General features: G+C 45.9%; 1 protein-coding gene across 7 annotated transcripts in view; it reads right to left on the bottom strand.

The window, feature by feature from the left end:
- Positions 1 to 2726: 2726 nt before the first annotated feature.
- FAM149B1 (family with sequence similarity 149 member B1) overlaps positions 2727 to 20047 on the bottom strand; it is a 302939-nt gene continuing 285618 nt past the window's right edge. For 4 of the 7 annotated variants that reach the window (XM_029609181.1, XM_029609186.1, XM_029609185.1 and 1 more), the window contains 3 exons: positions 18714 to 18834; positions 17294 to 17375; positions 2727 to 4118 (listed from right to left, as the gene is read on the bottom strand). In XM_029609181.1, coding sequence (XP_029465041.1) covers positions 4045 to 4118; positions 17294 to 17375; positions 18714 to 18834 — 277 coding nt within the window. In that variant the 3' untranslated portion in view covers positions 2727 to 4044. Of the gene's footprint in view, positions 4119 to 6311; positions 6436 to 17293; positions 17376 to 18713; positions 18835 to 20047 lie in introns of all 7 variants that reach the window. The other 3 variants (XR_003857796.1, XR_003857797.1, XM_029609183.1) reach the window with 3 other exon arrangements.

The following is a 20047-nucleotide window of genomic DNA, read 5'->3' as shown; positions in this document are numbered from 1 at the left end:
GGTCTTAGACACCATCATGTAAACGAAAGTCAAATAAGAAAGTCCCCACCTCCATTTGGAAGCCAGTAAAACACTCCACAGAATGAATGAGCAGGGCGGGAACTAATCTCCGTAAAGATCCCAAAGTCATGCCGGAAGAAAGAGAACGACAAACAATAAAAAAAAATAAGAAAAAATGGAAATGTCGCAGTCAGTCTGGCGGTTGCCCCGCCGGTGTCTTCCATCCGAAATGCAAACTGAAGCGCTACGGTGCCCGAGGATTAACAGTTGGAGAAGAAGAAAAAAATAAAAAATAAAAAATAACTCAGGAGAGAAGATCAGAGGAAATCTCCACTCTGCGGCCTCAGACAAATAACAAATGTGACACAAGTAATTACCAGTCAGTCAGGTTTCTCAGGCCGTAACTTTTCCTGCTCCTGCACAAATGCTCTCGCCTCTTCTGCAGTTTTTACCCATTTAGGTCCGGTATTGGTAAGCACTTTCAGCCTGGCTGGATATACCATGATAGCTCGAATACCCATTTTTATTAGTTGGGAGCAATGGGGGGCCATCAACCACCTCTGGGCCGACCACCCCGGCTGAAAAGTCTTGAAAAAGCAGAACGCGGTGGTGTTTTCAAAGGAGAGGGAGCGGCCAGAACAAAGGGCTCGCAGAATTTCAACTTTGTGAGCGCAGTTGAGCAGCTTCAGGAGAACGACTCGGGGACGCGTCTGCGTGCCACTTTTACAACCTAATCGGTGCGCCCTCTCCACCTGCAGGGGTCCGAAGGCCGTCGCAAACCCCAACTCGTCCCGCAGCCAGGTTGCTAGGGTAGTTGATAAGTCGGAATCCAGAACAGTTTCCGGGATACCGATGAGCCGCAAGTTTAGCAACGCAAACGGTTCTCTAAATCCTCTAACTGTGCCGCATGTTTACAGAGAGATACCTTTAAAGCCACGATGTCAGTGTTAGCCATATGGAGGCCATCTTGAAGGTCTGAGGTGCGTTGTTCCATCTCCTGAAACCGCGTCTCATATCCCGTTAAGGTAGTTGAGAGCTCAGTTAGTTTTTCAGCAATAGTTTTGAGCTCCGGACCCAAAGTTTCCATGATGGCATCTTTATGTTCGTGATCTGGAGCTGGGTCTGTGCCGGCTCGGTGGAAGTTTTTGTCGGTGACGACGGCATGTCTGGGCCCTGAGTTTGATCGCGATCCTTTTCCTTCTCCTTCCTAACCATTCGCGCTGCCATCAGAGCCAAAGCTGTGTACTCTATGGTGAGAGGAGCAAGACGAGCTATATCCGAGATTCTTGGCTGTTGTATGTGGTCGTGGATGGGGTTAGATCTAGAGGCCAAGCACCGGGAAGGAGACCTACATCTGTCTCCTTCACTGCCTCACGTCACTCTCTCGGAATTTTTTATTTTAATTGATCTATTGTATATTGATTATTTGGTTCTGTTATAAACCACTCTGACCAGAGTTCTGTTTGTGTGATATAGAAAATTTGGGAAATAAATAAAATGTTGGATTTGGGTCTAGTGAGATTTCTCCCTTGGAAGGTGATATTTGTAGTAGTAATCAGTTCAGGGAAAAGAGTAAATAAGTTATAAGTCCTGGTCTTGTCCTTATCTGTAATTTTTTCACAACAGGGTGGTACTACATATTCATCCAAGATTTCTTCTGAGGATTGTGTCTACCTTTCATATAAATCAAGCCAAATGCTTGTTTTACTGCTCTTTTTCCCAAATCTGTATGCCTATAGGGATGAGAGAGTCCTTCATACCTTGGGCAGCAAGAGAGCTATAGCTTATTATGTGTACCAGATTCAACCACATACATACTCTGGAATTCTTCACCAGAGGCTGTGGTGAAAGATATTAGTATAACTGCATTTAAAAAAAGGTTTGGACAAGTTCCTGGAGGAAAAGTCCATTAACAATTATTAATGGAGAGTTGCAGAAATCCACTGTTTAGTCTTGGGATAAGCAGCTTAGAATCTATCTGCCTCTTGAGATCCTACTAGATGCTTATGACCTGGCTTGGCCACTGTTGTAAACAGGATACTGGACTTGATGGAGCCTTGGTCTGACCCAGTAGTGCAAGATTTATGTTCTTATACACATACACACACCCCACCTCTGTCATTGGACATTTAGCCACTGAGGGTCAGTTGGATTTTGCATTGACAAGAACAGTCTGTCATTGTATAGGTTCATGTAACTTGGAACTATCCTAGTCTACTTGTAACATCAAGTCTTCTTCCTACACTACATTGGTAATAGCATGCCTTGTGAACAGAGCAATGGGAAATATTTTTTGATAACACTACCCTTAGGAATTTTTCCTACATTGTAGCAGTTGTGTTCAAAGTAAGATAACTGTTCTTTTGTAAATATAAAAAATTGCAAACCTCAGCTTTATAGAAGGAATGGATAGTTGCGCAAGTCTGTTTCTTACCTGGAGAGTAACTTTAATCCACCAGCAACCTCTAAAAACCCCTAAGGTTTTATTTCTTTCCAAATGTTGGACCTAATTTCTTAAGGGTTTTTCCATTCCTTTGATAAACCAGGTGTTCAGTTTTTGTAGGCTGGTGCGCCATGATCATGCTCATCCTGTGGAAAAAAGGCAGGGTCAGTGCTTTCTTGTGTATTTGGTATTTTACCCATCGCTCTTCCTGTGTAGAGCTGAGAATTTCCAGAATGAGAGGAGACCAGTTTCTTTTTTTTTTTAAACACTAACAAGAAGTGAGTTGAAGTTAGGTATTTTTATTTTTAAAAATCTGAAAAAAAGAGTACTAGAAAAATTATGTTTGATGTAGTGACTAATTCATGGCATCCATTTGTTTCTCTTACACAAACAGCAGCTGTTTCTTGGATTGTCACAAAGTGAACTACTACTGCAGAAAGCAAGAGCAGCAGCCACCCGATCATCATCAATTGTTTTGTTTTTATTAATGTCAAACCACACTAGACCTTGACTAGCTTATATGAAAATGCTTTTTTATTCATTTCGGACCATCTCTGTCCCCATTCTCACCACATGAAAAAGTCTGTCAAATTAGCTCATAATGTGAGGGTGCCAAGCTACTTTACCCCTGTCCCCTAATGCTAAATACAGAGCTTGGGACCTGATCATTCATCAATGCCAGTTTCCAGCTGGGACCTCCACATCTGTAAAGGAGGCGGCACAGTAAAAAAAAATAAAATAACTACTGTAACATAGTTGCTCATGTTTTTTGGGGTTTTTTTTTACCTAATATCTATCTATACATCTTCCTTGACTGTCTATATCCTGAGATACCTGGTGCATCTCTCTGTCTGATTCCCATTACATGTCTTGAAACCCTGACCTATATACAGGTGTCCTTAACTACACATGTCCAGAGATGGTCATGGCCTGTCTGATCAAATACTCATCATCTACCTGAACCTGTCCTGAGATATCGATTGTATGTTGGCATATCTCCCATTACAAATGTCTGTCTACACATGGCCCTCACTACGTGATCTGAGATATCTGACACATATCGATATGTCTCACTACCATGAGAGATGTTGTGCATTTCATCACCTGTCTCCCTTTCCATCTGCTGCAATCCCTGGTGCCAATCTGCATGTGCTTTCCATTACATATATCATGCACCTGTCTGTATGTGTCCTGAGGTACCTGATGCCTGTCTGCATGTGGCCATCAGGAAGACAATCTAAGTGATGGATGAACTCAGAACATTTGCAGATGCGAGGATCTGAAAGTACTTTCTTAGGCCTGATCAGTGAAAGACTGTAATGTGCTTCAGCCCCTCCAGTTCACAGTGATTGCAGAAACTGGCCATACTCATCAGTCAAGTATTAGTCTGTAGGAGAATGCAGAGCAGCTCCAGCAATGTTACCATTGTCTTTGGTATACACGGTTTATCCCATGGAAGACTACAATAAAAAAAATAATCTATAAAGAAGAGCAAGCAGCTCTAAGCCCTAAACCATCACCATCTTCACATGATGAGTTGAAGATTCCTGAAGAGTGGGACTGCATTTTCTGCCTCCAGCACTGGATGATTCCATTCTGCACTAGAGTCCCTGTCTGCTTCTGCTGAGTACTGCACCACGGCTCTGAGATCTTACAGGAGCATGCAAAGGAAGACCTGAGCAGCAGAGAGAAAACAAACAAAACCAGCCTCTAATTACACAGAACTGACAGCAATGTGTGGAACAAATACAACCAGCTTCATTGATTATACAGTAGTGTTTGGGGCAAACAATGGCAGTAGTATAGATGAAAAAATTAACCAAAGGAGGAAAGCATGAAACAATTAAAGTAGTCCTTACTAAACGTGGTAGTGCAAACAATTAATCTTTACTGCAATGGTGAAACTCCATAACTTCTTGGCAAAAAACAAGGTCCATTAAAATAGAATAATGTCCCCCAACATAGCAACCTTGTTTGTCCAGAGGGCTGCATCGGGAGGGACCACAGAGTGTGTTTCAAATACACTGAGTTACAGTGTGTGGCTTCTTATTGACTGAAGGAGTTCACTGGTACAATTTAGAAACCTAAAGTATAGATGAGCCTTAAGATCATGAACATAGACCCCATACACAATGGTGGTGCTCTCAGTATAACTGCTGAAGCAGACAGAAGAAAAATTTTATTTTATTTATTTATTTATTTATTGTTTTTGTAAATTACAATGTTCCTGATGTGATAAATTGTAAATTACAATGTTCCTGATGTGATAAAGGCTTTTGTCACTTATTCCCCAATTTCTTACTTATTATTGTGGAATGTGATCATGATCTTATAAACCCTGCCCATCTGGATTATGGGCAAGGTCTACAAGCATGAGACAGATACATTAGTAATTTAGTAGATGCCAGCAGAAAAATATCCAGTTAGCCCATCCATTCTACTCAGTTATTCTTGTCCACACTGGTATGGATGGATTCCAGCTGCCAGCTATAGAAGCTTAACCATTTGTAGAATAATCACTCCTTATCCAAGTCCATTTTTGTTGTCTTTCTCATTGGTTCTCTGCCATCCTAGATATATAAGTATACAAAATCCCATACTTAATTCAATACTCAGCCTGAGCCCTCCTCCGCAAATGTTTTACCAACAAATAACTAGGGATGCTGATGCCTGAACATCTGTCTTCCTAGGTATCCCATAGCCTTTTTATTTTATTTATTTATTTAATAACTTTTTATATACAGACGTTCGTAGGACACATCATGCCGGTTTACAATTAACTCAAAAGATGGAAGAATTATAATGAACAAGGAGCCAGGGGAGGGAGCAGGCGAGAAAGGGGAAAGGGGGTCGGGAGAGACAGAAGAGAGGAAGGAGAAAAAGGGCAGAAATGAATGAGGAGAGAGGAGCAACCATAACCATAACCATAACAGCAGAGGGAACTTATTTACAAAATTTCGTTATATTACATCAACCAGGGCGGAGTACATAGGATAAAAATATTGGACGAGTGCAGCTACAAATTCTACAAATTCCTTGCTTTAGCCTTGCCAGGTGGTATTTGAATACCACCAACCTGTCAGTACCACCTGGTTGGTTTGTGGGGAGATGTAGTCTGCTGATCCCAACTCATCTACCATATGGCGTATATGTATCTACGCCCCTGTTTTCTCCTTAGTCTTGTTGGCAGTCTAAGGAGAACCCAGCTGCAGTATTGCTTATGACACGCTTCTTTTATTTGACCCTTATTTTCTCCTTATCACCTTTTCCTTGTGTCTGCTCCTGAGGGAGTGAAGAATGGGTTGTACACAATACTATACTCTCCCAATCCTGTTTCCACCACTGTCCCTCTATCTACCCCCAAAGTATTCTTGAATTCTATCACAGTACTGGTTTCTAACACCTCTGTTGGTAGATTATTCTTGGCATTTACCCACCTTCGCATTAAAGTAGTAATTTAAGTTTCCTATGAATCTTACTTCCTCCCTCTTCATATTATGACCCCTTATCGTTGAAATTCCTTTTCTATGGAAAATGTCCTATGATTTACTGAAGATTGTCTACTATTTAACTGTTTTATATCATATTCCCCTGCATTTCCCGTCTTTCTTCCAATAATCCTTCCTTTCTTTGTAAGGCTTTGTTGTAGGCCCTTCCTTGAATCAGGTCCATCCTCTCAAAGTCTTTTAAAAGTATGGCCTGCTGAACTGAACACAGTACTCAAGATGGGGGGGGGATCTCACCCATGACCCTGCACGGGCAACATTGACCTCCCCTTTTCCTACTGATATCTCTACCTCATACTACTAAGCATATTTTTAGATTTCCCTATTGCAAAGATATCTGTCTTTTTGTCTGTTTTCCGTACCCTAGTTTCACAGGATCCCCTCTCTTCCTCATCCTCAGGAGGCCAAGTAGCCCAGAGGATGATAGGGCATAGAATTGAGATAGATGAGCCAGTTATTCCCAACTCATGCTTATGTTGATGGAATCTATCACAAAAAATAAACAATCACTGACTAAATGAAACTAGATTATTGCATAATAACCTAGCAGATGATGGCAGATAAAGATCAAATTGGCTCATCAGTCTGTCCAGTTTCAATTGTACAAATCATTATGCCAATCACTGGTACAATTTAGAAACACAAAGTATGACGGCAGAGAAGGACTGTTAAGGCCATTTAGTCTGCTCAATTTACTTTCTGGTGCTGTGCCACCAGAGCATAATTGATCTCTGAGCGTCTTTGCAACTAGTAACTTCTGTGCTTATGCCTATGCTTTCTTGAATTCTGTTTTGTATTTTATGTGTATTCCTTAGGAGGAAAGATGAGCTTTATCAATATTTGGGGGCGATGAGGAGCTGCTGAGTGTGGCTAATGGTGAAAATGTGGGGAGTGCAGCAATAGCAAAAAACAGAGGTGAGAGATCACTAGAAAGAGGAAAGTCCAGAAGATCTAGAAGGAAGGGGTGGCAATTAGGAGGCAGGGCACGGTGGAGAGGAAGGAGGGACTCGTAAGGAAAATGGACCCAAAGGAACATGAGGAAGATGTGCCTTTCAAGTCAAGGAAGGGGAAGGAGGCTGTGCAACAAGGAGGTGGTAAGCACCTTATTTATTAAAACAGCTTCTATTCCAATAAAAATGGTCCAGGTGGATTACAATAAACACATCACAAACTTACACACTGAGTAAGAACGTAAGAACATAAGAACATGCCATACTGGATCAGACCAAAGGGTCCATCAAGCCCCAGCATCCTGCTTCCAACAGTGGCCAATCCAGGCCATAAGAACCTGGCAAGATACCCAAAAACTAAGTCTATTCCATGTTACCGTTGCTAATAATAGCAATGGCTATTTTCTAAGTCAACTTAATTAATAGCAGGTAATGGACTTCTCCTCCAAGAACTTATCCAATCCTTTTTTAAACACAGCTATACTAACTGCACTAAACACATCCTCTGGCAACAAATTCCAGAGCTTAATTGTGCGTTGAGTAAAAAAGAACTTTCTCTGATTAGTTTTAAATGTGCCCCATGCTAACTTCATGGAGCGCCCCCTAGTCTTTCTATTATCCGAAAGAGTAAATAACCGATTCACATCTACCCGTTCTAGACCTCTCATGATTTTAAACATCTCTATCATAACCCCCCTTAGCCGTCTCTTCTCCAAGCTGAAAAGTCCTAACCTCTTTAGTCTTTCCTCATAGGGGAGCTGTTCCATTCCCCTTATCATTTTGGTAGCCCTTCTCTGTACCTTCTCCATCGCAATTATATCTTTTTTGAGATGCGGCGACCAGAATTGTACACAGTATTCAAGGTGCGGTCTCACCATGGAGCGATACAGAGGCATTATGACATTTTCCGTTTTATTCACCATTCCCTTTCTAATGATTCCCAACATTCTGCTTTTTTGACTGCCGCAGCACACTGAACAGACGATTTCAATGTGCCATCTGTCACCACAGCTTCAGTGCCTGCTTTTGCACCAATGAACTCTGTCACCTGCTTCTTTAACTCCAGTTCCTGCCCTTACACCACTGAAGTCAGCTCCAATTAACTTTATAGCTCCAGTGGTAGTTTCTGCACCAGTGAATACAGCTCTAGCTATCTCTCCACCTTTAGTTCCAGTTCATGTACTGGTGAATCCAGCTCTGTCTGTCTCTACTGCTTCAGCTCTAGTTTCTTCATCCATGAATCCAGATCTAGATGTCTCTGCAACTTCAGCTTTAGTTCCAGTGTCCATGAATCCAGCAGACCACAGGCCAGACCTTGATCCATCTCTACTCAGGACTGTACCTCCCCCTCCCCCCTTGGTTGGGTGTGGGACCCTAGAGGTCTTTGGAGGGTATCCAGAGGTCATTGATCAAAAGCATTCTGATAGGGTCAAAAGAGTTTGACCCTGGAGGAGGAAGTGACATCATCAACAGCAATGGCCGCTTGATTTTGGGCTCCTGCCCTGGCTCAGATCAATCCTTCCTTATCCAGCCCTGAATCGCTAAAATTTGCCGGTTTTCAGCATCCTCCTCACCCGCTCACATAGCAGAGATGTCCCTGCCGTGGAAAAAAGTGGATCTTCAGCGCTTTTCCTTTGCCAGCGCTGTGGTGCAGATGGCGGCAGGAGAGGCGGATCGGGAGTCGACAGGCCATGTGGAATCCGAGGTGAGCGCAGCCGAAGGGGACGGCGCGGGAGGTGCAGCGCCGAGTCGGGTCGAATTTCTAGGCTGGTTCAGCGAGCTCAGGGGAGCCATGTCCAGGCTGCAACAGGACATCATGGAACTATGCTTGAAGATAGCCAGTGAGATCGCAGCTCTGGGGGGCAGAGTGGAGGAGGTGGAGGACCGTTTGGAGGACCAGGCCTCAGAACTCGCTAACTGCAGGATAGCACAAGACAAACTATTAAAAGTGAATGGGGAGCTGCAAAACATGCTGGAGGACTTAGAGAATAGGTCACGGAGGGCTAATCTGCATTTTAGAGGAGTCCCTGAATCATCCTGACTATTCAGACTGCAAACAATGTGGTGAATGGCATTTGCGCTCAAATCCTGGGGCTTGCATCTGAGGGCTCTGAACCTGCAGTGGTAGTGAAACTGGAAAGAGCCCACAGGGCATTGGGGCCCCCATGGGCTAACCGGCCAAGAGATATAGCTGTTTGTTTCCACAGCTATATGCAGAAAGAAGAAATAGCCATGAAAGCTCGCAAGACAGGTCCAGTTCATTGGAAAGGAAACCACATCGAGGTGTATCAGGGCTTGGCTCCTACAACCATTCGCAAGAGAAGGGATTTCAGAGAGGTGGTAACTGTGCTTCGTACCCATAATGTTAAATATTGATGGTTATTCCCTTTTGGACTAAGCTTCACTGTTTCTGGAGTAACTTCCAGGATTTCTACACCAGAGGAAGTGGGAGATATACTGCAAGCGGCAGATATGAATCTTCATTCTACTAGCTCCAATGCCCCTGCTGGAAACGAGAAGCCCAGTCAACCTCATGGTGAAACACCAAGATGGCAACACGTTGAAAAGGGAGGCAAACGGCTGCGGCGCCACTCCAGCGGTTACATGCATCTGAAAGATTGGCCGGGCTGATTGCAGATGGTGCCTGTCTTTGTGGATTTTCAAACACACCAAGGATGTACATTCGACTTACTTGAAGATAAGACCCTGGTGCCGTATACTGATGTTCATGAAGGCAGAAGGGAGAAGACCGGCAATCTACACTTAACTACAAGGAAAATTAATGGATTTTACGCCTTCATGTATGGAACCCACAGGCCTTAACGAAAAAATTGAATGGTTTTCCCTAATTTAATTCTATCTGAACTTCACCCACAAACAGCGCTTTGTGGCCACAGTTTTTCAGCATTTACAACAGGTTCAAAGAAAATAAGATGTCCTCAATCCAAACTAATATGGCCGCCCCATGACGTATGTGCCCTTTTTTGGACACATTCAAGTCTTCATTGCACGTCAGCCCGTTCGTTATCTACGAACACCATGGCAATCCACTGACGTACTTTTCCATTTAAGGATAGATAAGGCTTCCCTAGCCCCTTCAAAATGGCCGCCCTATGACGTACAAGTCCTTTTACGGATTTATGTATGTCATTTCCGCCTGTCAATCAACGAAACTGGTGGGCTCCAGCAGCCTTAAATGTCAGCATTCATTTCCAGTTTGCTGTCAACTACGGACCCAGTGTATGCAGTAGGGTCACACTGCACACGTAAGTTATTTCGGTTTCCAAATGCTCCGCCTTTCATAACTGGGTGCCTCAATGCTGTATAATCCATTGCTTCTTTGCCTATATCGTTTCAACATTTTCAAAAGGTCTTATCGCATTGACAATTGACCGCTTCTCATAAGTAAGTGTCCAGATATATAACTTTCTCCGCCGTTGGTTAAAGATGTTCTCATCTTCAAAAGGAAAATTAGTTCTTACCTGTTAATTTTCGTTCCTGTAGTACAACGGATCAGTCCAGAAGTGGGTTAAGCCTCCTTTCCAGCAGGTGGAGACAGACTAAAACTTGAAGGATGCCCTATATCAGGACAGAGCCTACTCTCTAACCCTTCAGTATAACGCATGTCAAAGCAGAAAACAACAAAACCAATTAGGATCAAGCAAGCAACTAGAAAGCTCAATGGAGCAGAAGGAGAACAATGTAAGGTATATGGTATGACTAACCGCTTTTGCATATACTTGGCGCATGTGCAACCAAGGCTTCCGGTGTATTTGCTCAGTATTTATGCCCAAAAGATACATGGAAATAGAGGAATCTGTAAGAGAAACAAGCTTCGAGAGGACAGAAAAGACAACATACAGGGAAGGGCGTCTGGACTGATCCGTGGTACTACAGGAACGAAAATTAACAGGTAAGAACTAATTTTCCTTTCCTGTACGTACCCGGATCAGTCCAGACAGTGGGATGTACCAAAGCTTCCCTAAACCGGGTGGGACCAAGACAGACCCGCTCGAAGCACTCGTAGCCCAACAGAACCAAAGCGGAGCTAGACATGCGGGCGATAGCGTCGATCAAAGAAAAGGAAGGACGTCCAAAGTGTGTCGGCACTGCAAATCCCCCAGGACAGATCCAGTGACTGTGAGCCCAGGGAGTAGCTCGAGAACGCAGTGAGTGAGATACAGACCCTCGGGAACCGTCCGACCATGACAAAGAAAAACCGAGGAGAATGCGTCCGTTCACAGCGTGCTAAAGTGGATACAGAGGCCGGCATACACCAAGCGGACCCCCTCAAGGGACAAGGATGGATCGATACACGAAGGTCATTGGTAACCAGGAGGGACGAGAAGGAGCACGTATGGCCTCAAGTAACGGAGACCGCCACCGGTCACAGGGGAATACGGGGAGATCAGCCGACTGGTGGACAGGGAAGGTAGAAGAACCGTCACCAAGAAAAAAGAGCGTACGGGGATACCCCGGAGTCGGGAGGACGCAGAAGGGTCCCGACAGGACAGCACTTGGAACCCGAACTCCGACGAGCCTAGGAGCTAGAGGCCAGAAAGAAAGTCTGCAGCATAAGAGCCTGTAAGGGAACGCGATGGAGGGGGTCAGGCAGAGCCGCATAGAGGACCCGAAAAACCAGATTAAAAATCTACGATGGGCAAGTGGGCGAGAGAGGAACATGGATGCCTAACGCCCCTGAAACACCGAATCGCAGATGGGTGACCGCTCAGAGATGACCACCCAACCGACTGAGGAGAAGACGAGAGGGTGGACCTGTACGAGCCGAACTCGAAAGGGAAGAACCCTAGGAGACTGACTTGAAGATGAAAAGACCATAAGTTGGAGCGGAGAACGCCGAGACAACCAATGCCAGACAAACAGACTCACAACCAGAGATGCCATACGCCAGGAAGTCGACCATGCCGGGTCCACAGTAAGGTGGAGAAGACCTACTCCTAATAACCCTCGCAGTGGAGACGTTGCCACATAGAAAAACAGGGCACAAGACAAGCGCGATCGGACTAGTCGAAGAATACCGGCACCTGAGCCGCAGAGGTCAGGCCGTCGCTAGGGTAGAGAACCGCGAAGCAGAGCCTGAGCGGCCACTTGAGTGGTAGCAGAACCACGGGACGGCGCGACCACTCTGGTGCTACCAGAACCACGGGGCTCCGGTGGAGATCTATCGTTCTGAGGCTTTCCCGCCCAGGGACCACGGGGGAGAAGAACATCCGCCAGCCAGGATAAAGACAGAGTATCTACGTCCGCCGAGCCGCGGAGCTTCCAGCGGAAGGACCAATAGGCCAGTGGGATCGCGAATAGTTGTCAGGCAACCCAGGTGGTAAGAGACCTCCTGTCTATGAGAGAGAGAGAGAGAGAGCCATGGCTGTATCAGCGAGTTCCCACTCCCCGGGATCGAGCACTGCCGACTGGAATTCGGCCTGAATATGCCCCTAGCCCGGGCGGGAGGACGCCGGGCACTGAAGACGTCTCACTGCCCGGGCGGAGGGAAGACAGATGTCCAGGGTCACCCGCGGACTGCGAGCGCCAGCTGGGCGAGTGATGCAAGTCACAATGGTAGAGTTGTCGGGCAAGGGCAGGAGCGCCTAGCCGCGGAGAAGGGAGAGAAACTCCAAAAGGACTAGGAATACGTCCCCAACCGCTTGATGAGACAGCAAGACAGCCGCTGGCCAGATCCCCTGGGTATGCTGGGAAAGGCAGACCATCCCCCCAGCCTAAGGGACCGGCGTCCGAGGTTACAACTGTCCACTGAGGAACTGGGAGACATTTCCGGAAGCAAGTGAGGGAGGGAGAACCACCCCTGGAAGTCTGCGACGGCTGAGCCCGAAACGGGAGAACTGTGTGAGACCGAGCCGCCAGCGCCATCGAACGGGACAGCAAGTTGTCTGGAACGGACGTATATGCGCAAAAACCCAAGGGACCAGGCAAGGGAGGAGCCAAGGAGCCCGAGAACTGTAAGCATTCACAAGCTGTTGAAGAAGGCAGCAAGAGCAGACAAAGAAGACTGGTCGAACAACCTGAGGACCCCCACAGGAGGCAAGGAGTCCTTGCCCACCCGGGTAACAAGAGGACCCCCAAGCACTCTAAGTCCAAGAAGGGCTAAAGACTGCTCTGAGGAAAACAGTATCCACCCGAGGAACGCGAAAAGAGCTAGCACGCGACACACCGCCCGCCGGCCAAGAACTTCCGCCATGGCCCTGACGCGCCAGACATCTAGAAAAGAATAGACAAGGAGTTCTTCCCGGCGAAGAACTGCCGCCACCAACACCTAGGCAATGGTGAAGGTGCACGGTGCTGTCGCGAGAGCAAAAGGAAGCGCCCGACCTAGAAATACCGGAGGACGTGAACACGAAGAGACTATGGCAACCACGATGAACCGAAGAATGGAAAATGCCACCAACAAAGACGAGTGGGACGAGGAACGGTCTGGGGCAAAACGGAACGAGGACCGCTCCCAGGGTGTCCGTGCGGAGAAGCGGGATCTGGAGAGCCTGGATGACTCTGGTGAGGCAAGGAACCAATAAGAAACTAGGATACTGGCCCGCGAGAAATACACTGCCTGGAACCGGGGCTTCCGCGCTCAGACACAAGAGCTTGGCGGGGTATGCTCCACCGAGCGCCGCATGAACAAACGCATGGGGAACACAGAAACAATCCCGACAATTATGGAACAAAACGAGGACGTACCGTCTGTAGGAAGTCGGAGACCCGCAGGTCCGGCAGGAACTGGCCCCAGTGCACGAAAAACAAGGAGAGCGATCGCCTAAGAAGGAGACCGAGGAATGAGGCATGGAAAACTCCGGTGAGTGTGCAGGCGTGAGGACTGCGTGCGTAGGCCATCCTTGCGAGAGGAATGGCGCCCACGAGAAGGCTGTGACAAAAAAGCGCGATCAAGAGGGAACAAGACCCCCTGAGGAGTCATCGTGCCCGCGTGGGGTATACCGTCATGGCCCCAAAACGTGGACGAGAAGGTATAAGGACCGAGATGTTCGGACAGTCTTCCGGAAGCTGATGGACTTTACGTTCCCCTAAGGAAGCACTAGTTATACAAGGTCCTTGCCAAGGAACGCTTACCTTCGGGCTGCAATGTACCCCATCGGGCTGTGGAGGGCAAGACGGCCGACCAGTGGCGCAGCTAAAGGGCCGAGTGACGGACATAGCCGAGACTATGGCTGTTGTCTGGGGGGGAGAAGGGTCGCAGGCGTAGCCTCTGGCCACGGGGGGTCCGGCGCAGGGCAAAGTTAACGTGGACCCCACCGGAGAGCTGCCCGCAGCCGGCGACTGCTGCAAATAGTGGTACACACCTCCAGCGCTAGGACAACAAAATACACCGCACATGAGCCTCGAGGAGGCGTACCAGGGCCGCTTGAAAGCCAGGTAAACCTCCTGAAACGGGACCGCATAATAATCCACGGAGGGAGGACCGTTTCTGTGTTTTTTTTTTTGTTTTGAAAACGAAGCATACCACCGGGAGAGGAACTTGTTCAGGGCACGGTCCGTCTGGGGAGCCTGCTAGCACCACAGAGACAAACGTGCGGGCGTGGGAGGAGGGGAAAGCGCTTAAAAAAATCACGGGATCCCACCAGGACCGGGGTCATATCCGTGGGCAACGAGGCGGTACCAGGAGAGGAAAGGTAACTGACGCAACCGGACTAGCGGCAGGATCCGTAATACCGGAACCGCCGGAAAGTCACGAAGGAGGGGGGGAGCACCCGCGACCACCAAGAGACTCCGGGGCTCCATAGCCGGCCACCCTAGCAATGGCATGTAGCGGGGAATTAAAATATATGAATAGTTACCCAGAGAAAAAAAATCTTTTTTTTTTCCGTAAACACTATTTTGTCCCGGGGGAGGGTCGGGGGGGGGACCTTCCACCTTCCCCTGCCTGCACGCTAAGTATTTACGCAGGGGGAGAGCAGCACCTCAAAACGAGCCCAAAAAACCCGGGTGGGGGAGGGGGAGGCAGGGTGGCAAAAATCCCTTCCTGGGGGTCAGGGGGGCTCAAATCGGGGGGTAGCAGTCAAAAAATGGCCCCCCAGCCCCAGGGAGCTCCGAAAACGGAGCCGTTAAAAAATCCAAGATGGCGGCCGTTCCCGGGCTTTCCTGACCCGGGAAAGGCCTAGCCAAGCTCTGGGGACTCGATCCCCAAGCTAAATTTGCCGTCCCTGCCGAGGAGGGACCTTCCCCACCCGGCAGGGAGGCATAGAAAAAGCCCCTTCGAAAAAAACTCGAAGGGGGCTGCAGAAAAGAGGCAGGCTGCCTGCCGGGGCATAGCAGAGCCGCGGCTGAAGAAAAAAAAGAAAAAAAGCTTTGATTGACAGCCTGCAGGGCTGGAGAGAGCAGGAGGGAAACCTGCTGCCTCCTGCCTGTCTGGCTGCCGGTTCTAGGCCTGCTATGACCAGAAAAATTAAAAAATGCTGGTCAACTGCTGCAAATAAGTTAGAGGTAGGTGAGTACCTGCAACTTATTTAAAGTTTAAAACTTTTCTTTTTTTTTTTTTTTTACTGAGCGCAGCAGTGGGTTCAAAAACCCTCTCGGCAGCCAGAGGGGGGAATGAGACCCCGAGAGCCTCGGTCCCCACACCTGGAAGCGTACACGGACTCAGGCTATGCAGCACAAAAGGGGCAAAGCCCCCCTGAGCCCGGCAAGAGCTGGGAGACTGAGCCGTCTCTCACACAGAAAAAAGAAAAAACCAGTAAAAAAGTAAAACAGTCACTTTTTTTTTACAAGACAGAACTAATAGAAGTACTTGCTGAGCCTAAAAGAAGACAGAAGAAAAGGCTGACTAGCCTACAGCAGAGAACCGAAGGGAGATGCTGCATCTGCTGGAGACAGACGAATACTGAAGGGTTAGAGAGTAGGCTCTATCCTGATATAGGGCATCCTTCAAGTTTTAGTCTGTCTCCACCTGCTGGAAAGGAGGCTCAACCCACTGTCTGGACTGATCCGGGTACGTACAGGAAAGAACTGTTTGTTTATAATATTCTGCTTTCAGGCTGTCTACCAGTCGCATCTGCCGGCATCTAACCTATCCGGCTTCCCTGAAACATTGCAATGTCGGGTAATACACAGCATGTATAAGAAGTTCCATGCGATTACATACCGGCACCTTTAAATACAGAGCCACACAGGACTAGTAACACTTATATGATAGCTTTTCAAAGAATCACTAACTCTGGGATTCCAATGATTACAAAGCCCTAGCGCCTTATAGAGCTGTTTGCACTAGGTTATAGCCCTCAGAGGCTCTATATGAGATATTCCCTCCTTTATATTGAACTGGATCTTTTGTATTGTTTACATGATGTATGACAGGTTTACATGAAAGATATATATTATGTTAATATTATTTGCTTATTATGTCAAGTTGTGTTATCAATAAACTTTTTTTTTTTTTTTTTTTTTATTTAAAAAGATTTTTTTTTTGTAATTTAAAAAAGAGTTTGAACCTGCAGCTCTGGCACTTGTAGGCTATGAACTTGCCACAGGCTGCAGGGGGCTGGGGTGGAAGGGGAGCCCTACTATACAGTTAACCATCAACGAGGTTTTTCTAATCTTGGGGTTGGGGAGCAGGGAGGAAAGGGATAGAGGGAGCCCAATCTATGTAATTTTGTTATGGAAAGAAGGGATGGGGGGGGGGGATAACATTTGCACACTGTTAATTCTTTGTGGCTGGGGGGGGGGCGGGCGTTGTCACACACATTTGCACATCTACTTTTAAACGTTTGTTAAGACCACCTCAATTTGGCTACTTTTTGTTTAGGTACTTGGGCCCTTTAAGGCAATGGCTGCCCTGTGCACTGGGGGCCTCCATCACACGGTGGTAGGCTATGCCACATTGTTTTGCCTCATAGCCTTTTACCACGAGGCAGAACAATGTGCTAATCTGGCTGTGATATTTTTTCAGAGGGAAGGCACACTATCAGGGGTACGCTCTCCTCCACAATATTAGGACCCATCCCGCAAATAAAAATTGTGGCTTAATAATCCTTAGCTAGCTGGGTAAGTTTTGGACTGCTATTCAGTTGTCCTAAAGTTATCCAGATAATCTTATATATATTCAGATAGTTGAATATACTCCGTGGCATGGCTGCACCGCTGAATATCTCAGTCAAGTTAGCTGGATAAGTTTATCCGTGTAACTTAGGCAGCCAGTTAATGGCTGAATAGGGACTTCTATGTTTCTTTGTTGTTGAAGGCTGCTTGAGGTAAACCCTGCTTTGAACTATTTACTGTTGTGGCTGAGCCGGGTTTCCCTGTAAACAGAATCTAAATAGGGGGCATATCAGTAGTGAATTTATGCTATCAGATGGATCTATGATTGTTTCAGACTTCCAAAGATCCTTTACAAATTAGCTATTGTCTGTGCTTACCTGGGCCCCCAGACCCTTTTCTGCTGCGAGACTGAGTAGCATAATCCATAACCGTGTAGGAACGACGAAATGGAATATCTGGCTGAGAAAGGAAAGAACATATTTCATATGATCACTGTGTTTTGATTCATTCTATCCCTAAATCTTTTCTTTGGCTAACACTGCTGTTCTTCACAGTTCCTTTCAATCAGGGCTTCAATGGGCTGGGCCTCAAATATCCACAAAGCATCAGTATCATTAAATAGGATTATTATACACTCACTGCATAGGATTCCCTACTTTAATCTCCCTTGGGCCTCTGCAGTTTTCTTATGTCTCAAATGTTGATCCACTTAGTTCATAGGATTCCATTGTCTTCTTCCTACACATTCCAGAGATGGTTCATCTCCCTTTGCTCCTCAGACACAGCAGGATCCCTTGTACTTTTTCCCCATTAGCGTTCATCTGCCTGATCTCTATAATCCAAAGCCCTCTTTCTCCACAAGCAGGGTCTCCTCTGCCTGTCTTCCTTCTAGTGGTGATCTTTTCAGGTCACAAGATCTCCCACCCTCTTCTACCCAAATAAAGTAGAGCCCCTATGCCTTTCTTTTATTCCAGAGATGATTCACATAGGCCCTGGCATCTTCACCCTCCTGTCTCCATGCTAAGCAGGACCTCTGTATCTGTCTTCCTTCCTCGAGTGATCTCCTAAGGCTCAGTATTCATTCACAGGACAAGAAATCCTACAGCCCACCTGGAGGGTTAGACCTTGGAGAAGGAGTCCCTTTCTGCCTCTTTGCAGTAGGGAATCTTGATTACCAAGAGCCAATTGACATAGTAAGGAATTAAAAAACATAGAAATACATGTATGAGGGTTTATTCATTTATTTACATTTTTTTTTATTGTACTTTTTATTTGAGCGAAGATGTAACTTAGGAGGTATCGAGTATCTGCGACATGTGGGGTATGTATTCTGTTTGATTATACTTTGTGGTTTTTTCTTGTCTTGTTCTGCTCATTTTCTAATTATGTTGTTTTACAATAACATTTTCAAAATAAAGAAGAAACAAAAAGAAACAAGAAAAATAAAGATAGCAGTCCCCTAGGCCCCCCACTTACATAGCAATTAAAAAGAAAATGAAAATATTTGCAAGGCTTATAAAAAGTTCTCCCACATACTCAGAGACATAGGAGGGAAATAAACTATGAGCAGCACTTACCATCTGCATGTAGGACACTGGGATGCAGACTAATTCTCACCGTTTGCATGTGAAATGCTGAGGTACAGAGTAATATACTGCAGGTTAACACTCATTGCCTTCATATGGTATTTTGGGACACAGAACAACATACGCTATCCTTTCACAGTCTGAAAACAGGATGTAGTGTAAAACTCTTCACTTGCATGCATGATGCTAGGGCACAGAATAATATGCTCACCGTCTGCATGCGTGAAGCCAGGGTGCTGGAGCGCTCCAAGTCAATGCTGCTGATAGGGGGCAGCAGGTTATTCCGGCTCAGTGGTGCTGGAGAGCAGGGCAACTGGTCAGTGGTAGCTGGGCTGTGAATCCATCCCACCACAAAAAAAAACAAAACAAAAAACAACACACCACATCTTTTAATACTTCAGTAATGTTCACTAGACTTGGCTAAAACAATAAAACAACAGAAACCAGTTTACAATTAGTAATATAAATATGAGTCTTAAACAATCAGCCTCTATAATATACTAGCTCCTAGGTATATAATTTCCCATGAAGAGATTATTTTTTTTCCTTTTTCCTTCCTTTTTCCTTCCTATTTTCTGTCTTTTTAAAATTTTACTACTTAAACTATTGCTTTAGAGGTTTAAATTTGTTTGAACTGGCTTTTAAATTACTAATTTCTACACTGGGACAGAGGTGTGGCTTTACTTAGCAACAGTAGGTAGGTGGTATCTTTGTTCTTCCAATTGGTCAGTTTACAGCTTAGAATTAGCAATTAAACAGTATGTAAAGATTTAAATTTAACTTGTTCTAAGGAGGAAGTGACATCATCTCCTGGGACAGTAGCCTAATCCGCATGCTCCCATCTGATGTGAGTCTAAAGAGTTTTTCATGGGACTTAGTGACTAAAAGACTTTAATAAGCAAGATTCCAGAAATCTATCACATTGGCATTATAGTGACCCGAAAGAAAAACCTGGAAAGTAAGCAGATTTTTGAGCCATACAGAGAGGTTGCGAGGTGCATGAGTTATTTGCAGATCTCGTGGGAGCCCTCATTGTCAGAGCTAGATGCCAAAAGCTTGCTGGGCAAAACAAAGACCAATGAACAGATGATCTCTCAAAAGGAAATGAAGAGCTGGCTCCATGACCTCTGCCATGATATTTGAGCTATTAAAAATGAGATCATGGAGATGATGTCTAAGATGAGAGGGGAGCTAATGGAGCTTGGCGGGAGAGTGCATGAGGCAGAACAAACACTGGAAGATCATGCTGGGCGATAACAGAGCTAAGGAAGGATCTCAGCACGGTACAACAACATATTGAGATATTTGATAAAATGGAAGATCTAGAGAATCGATCTAAGCAACATATATTTGAATTAGAAGTGTGCCCAAGGGAGGAGACTATGAGGACGCCATATTAATGATGTAGCAAGTAAGCAAGGCCCTTTGTGGTTGCACCGTGCACTGCAACCACAAAGGGGCAATCTTCCAAGATATATAGTGGCCTGTTTGAAAGATTTCCCTATAAAGAGAAGATTATCTCTAAAGCCGGGGTGCAGGGTACAT

This window comes from Rhinatrema bivittatum, chromosome 7 (assembly GCF_901001135.1).
Source record: "Rhinatrema bivittatum chromosome 7, aRhiBiv1.1, whole genome shotgun sequence".
NCBI classification, from domain to species: Eukaryota; Metazoa; Chordata; class Amphibia; order Gymnophiona; family Rhinatrematidae; genus Rhinatrema; species Rhinatrema bivittatum.
This window is presented reverse-complemented; position numbering and strand designations above follow the sequence as displayed.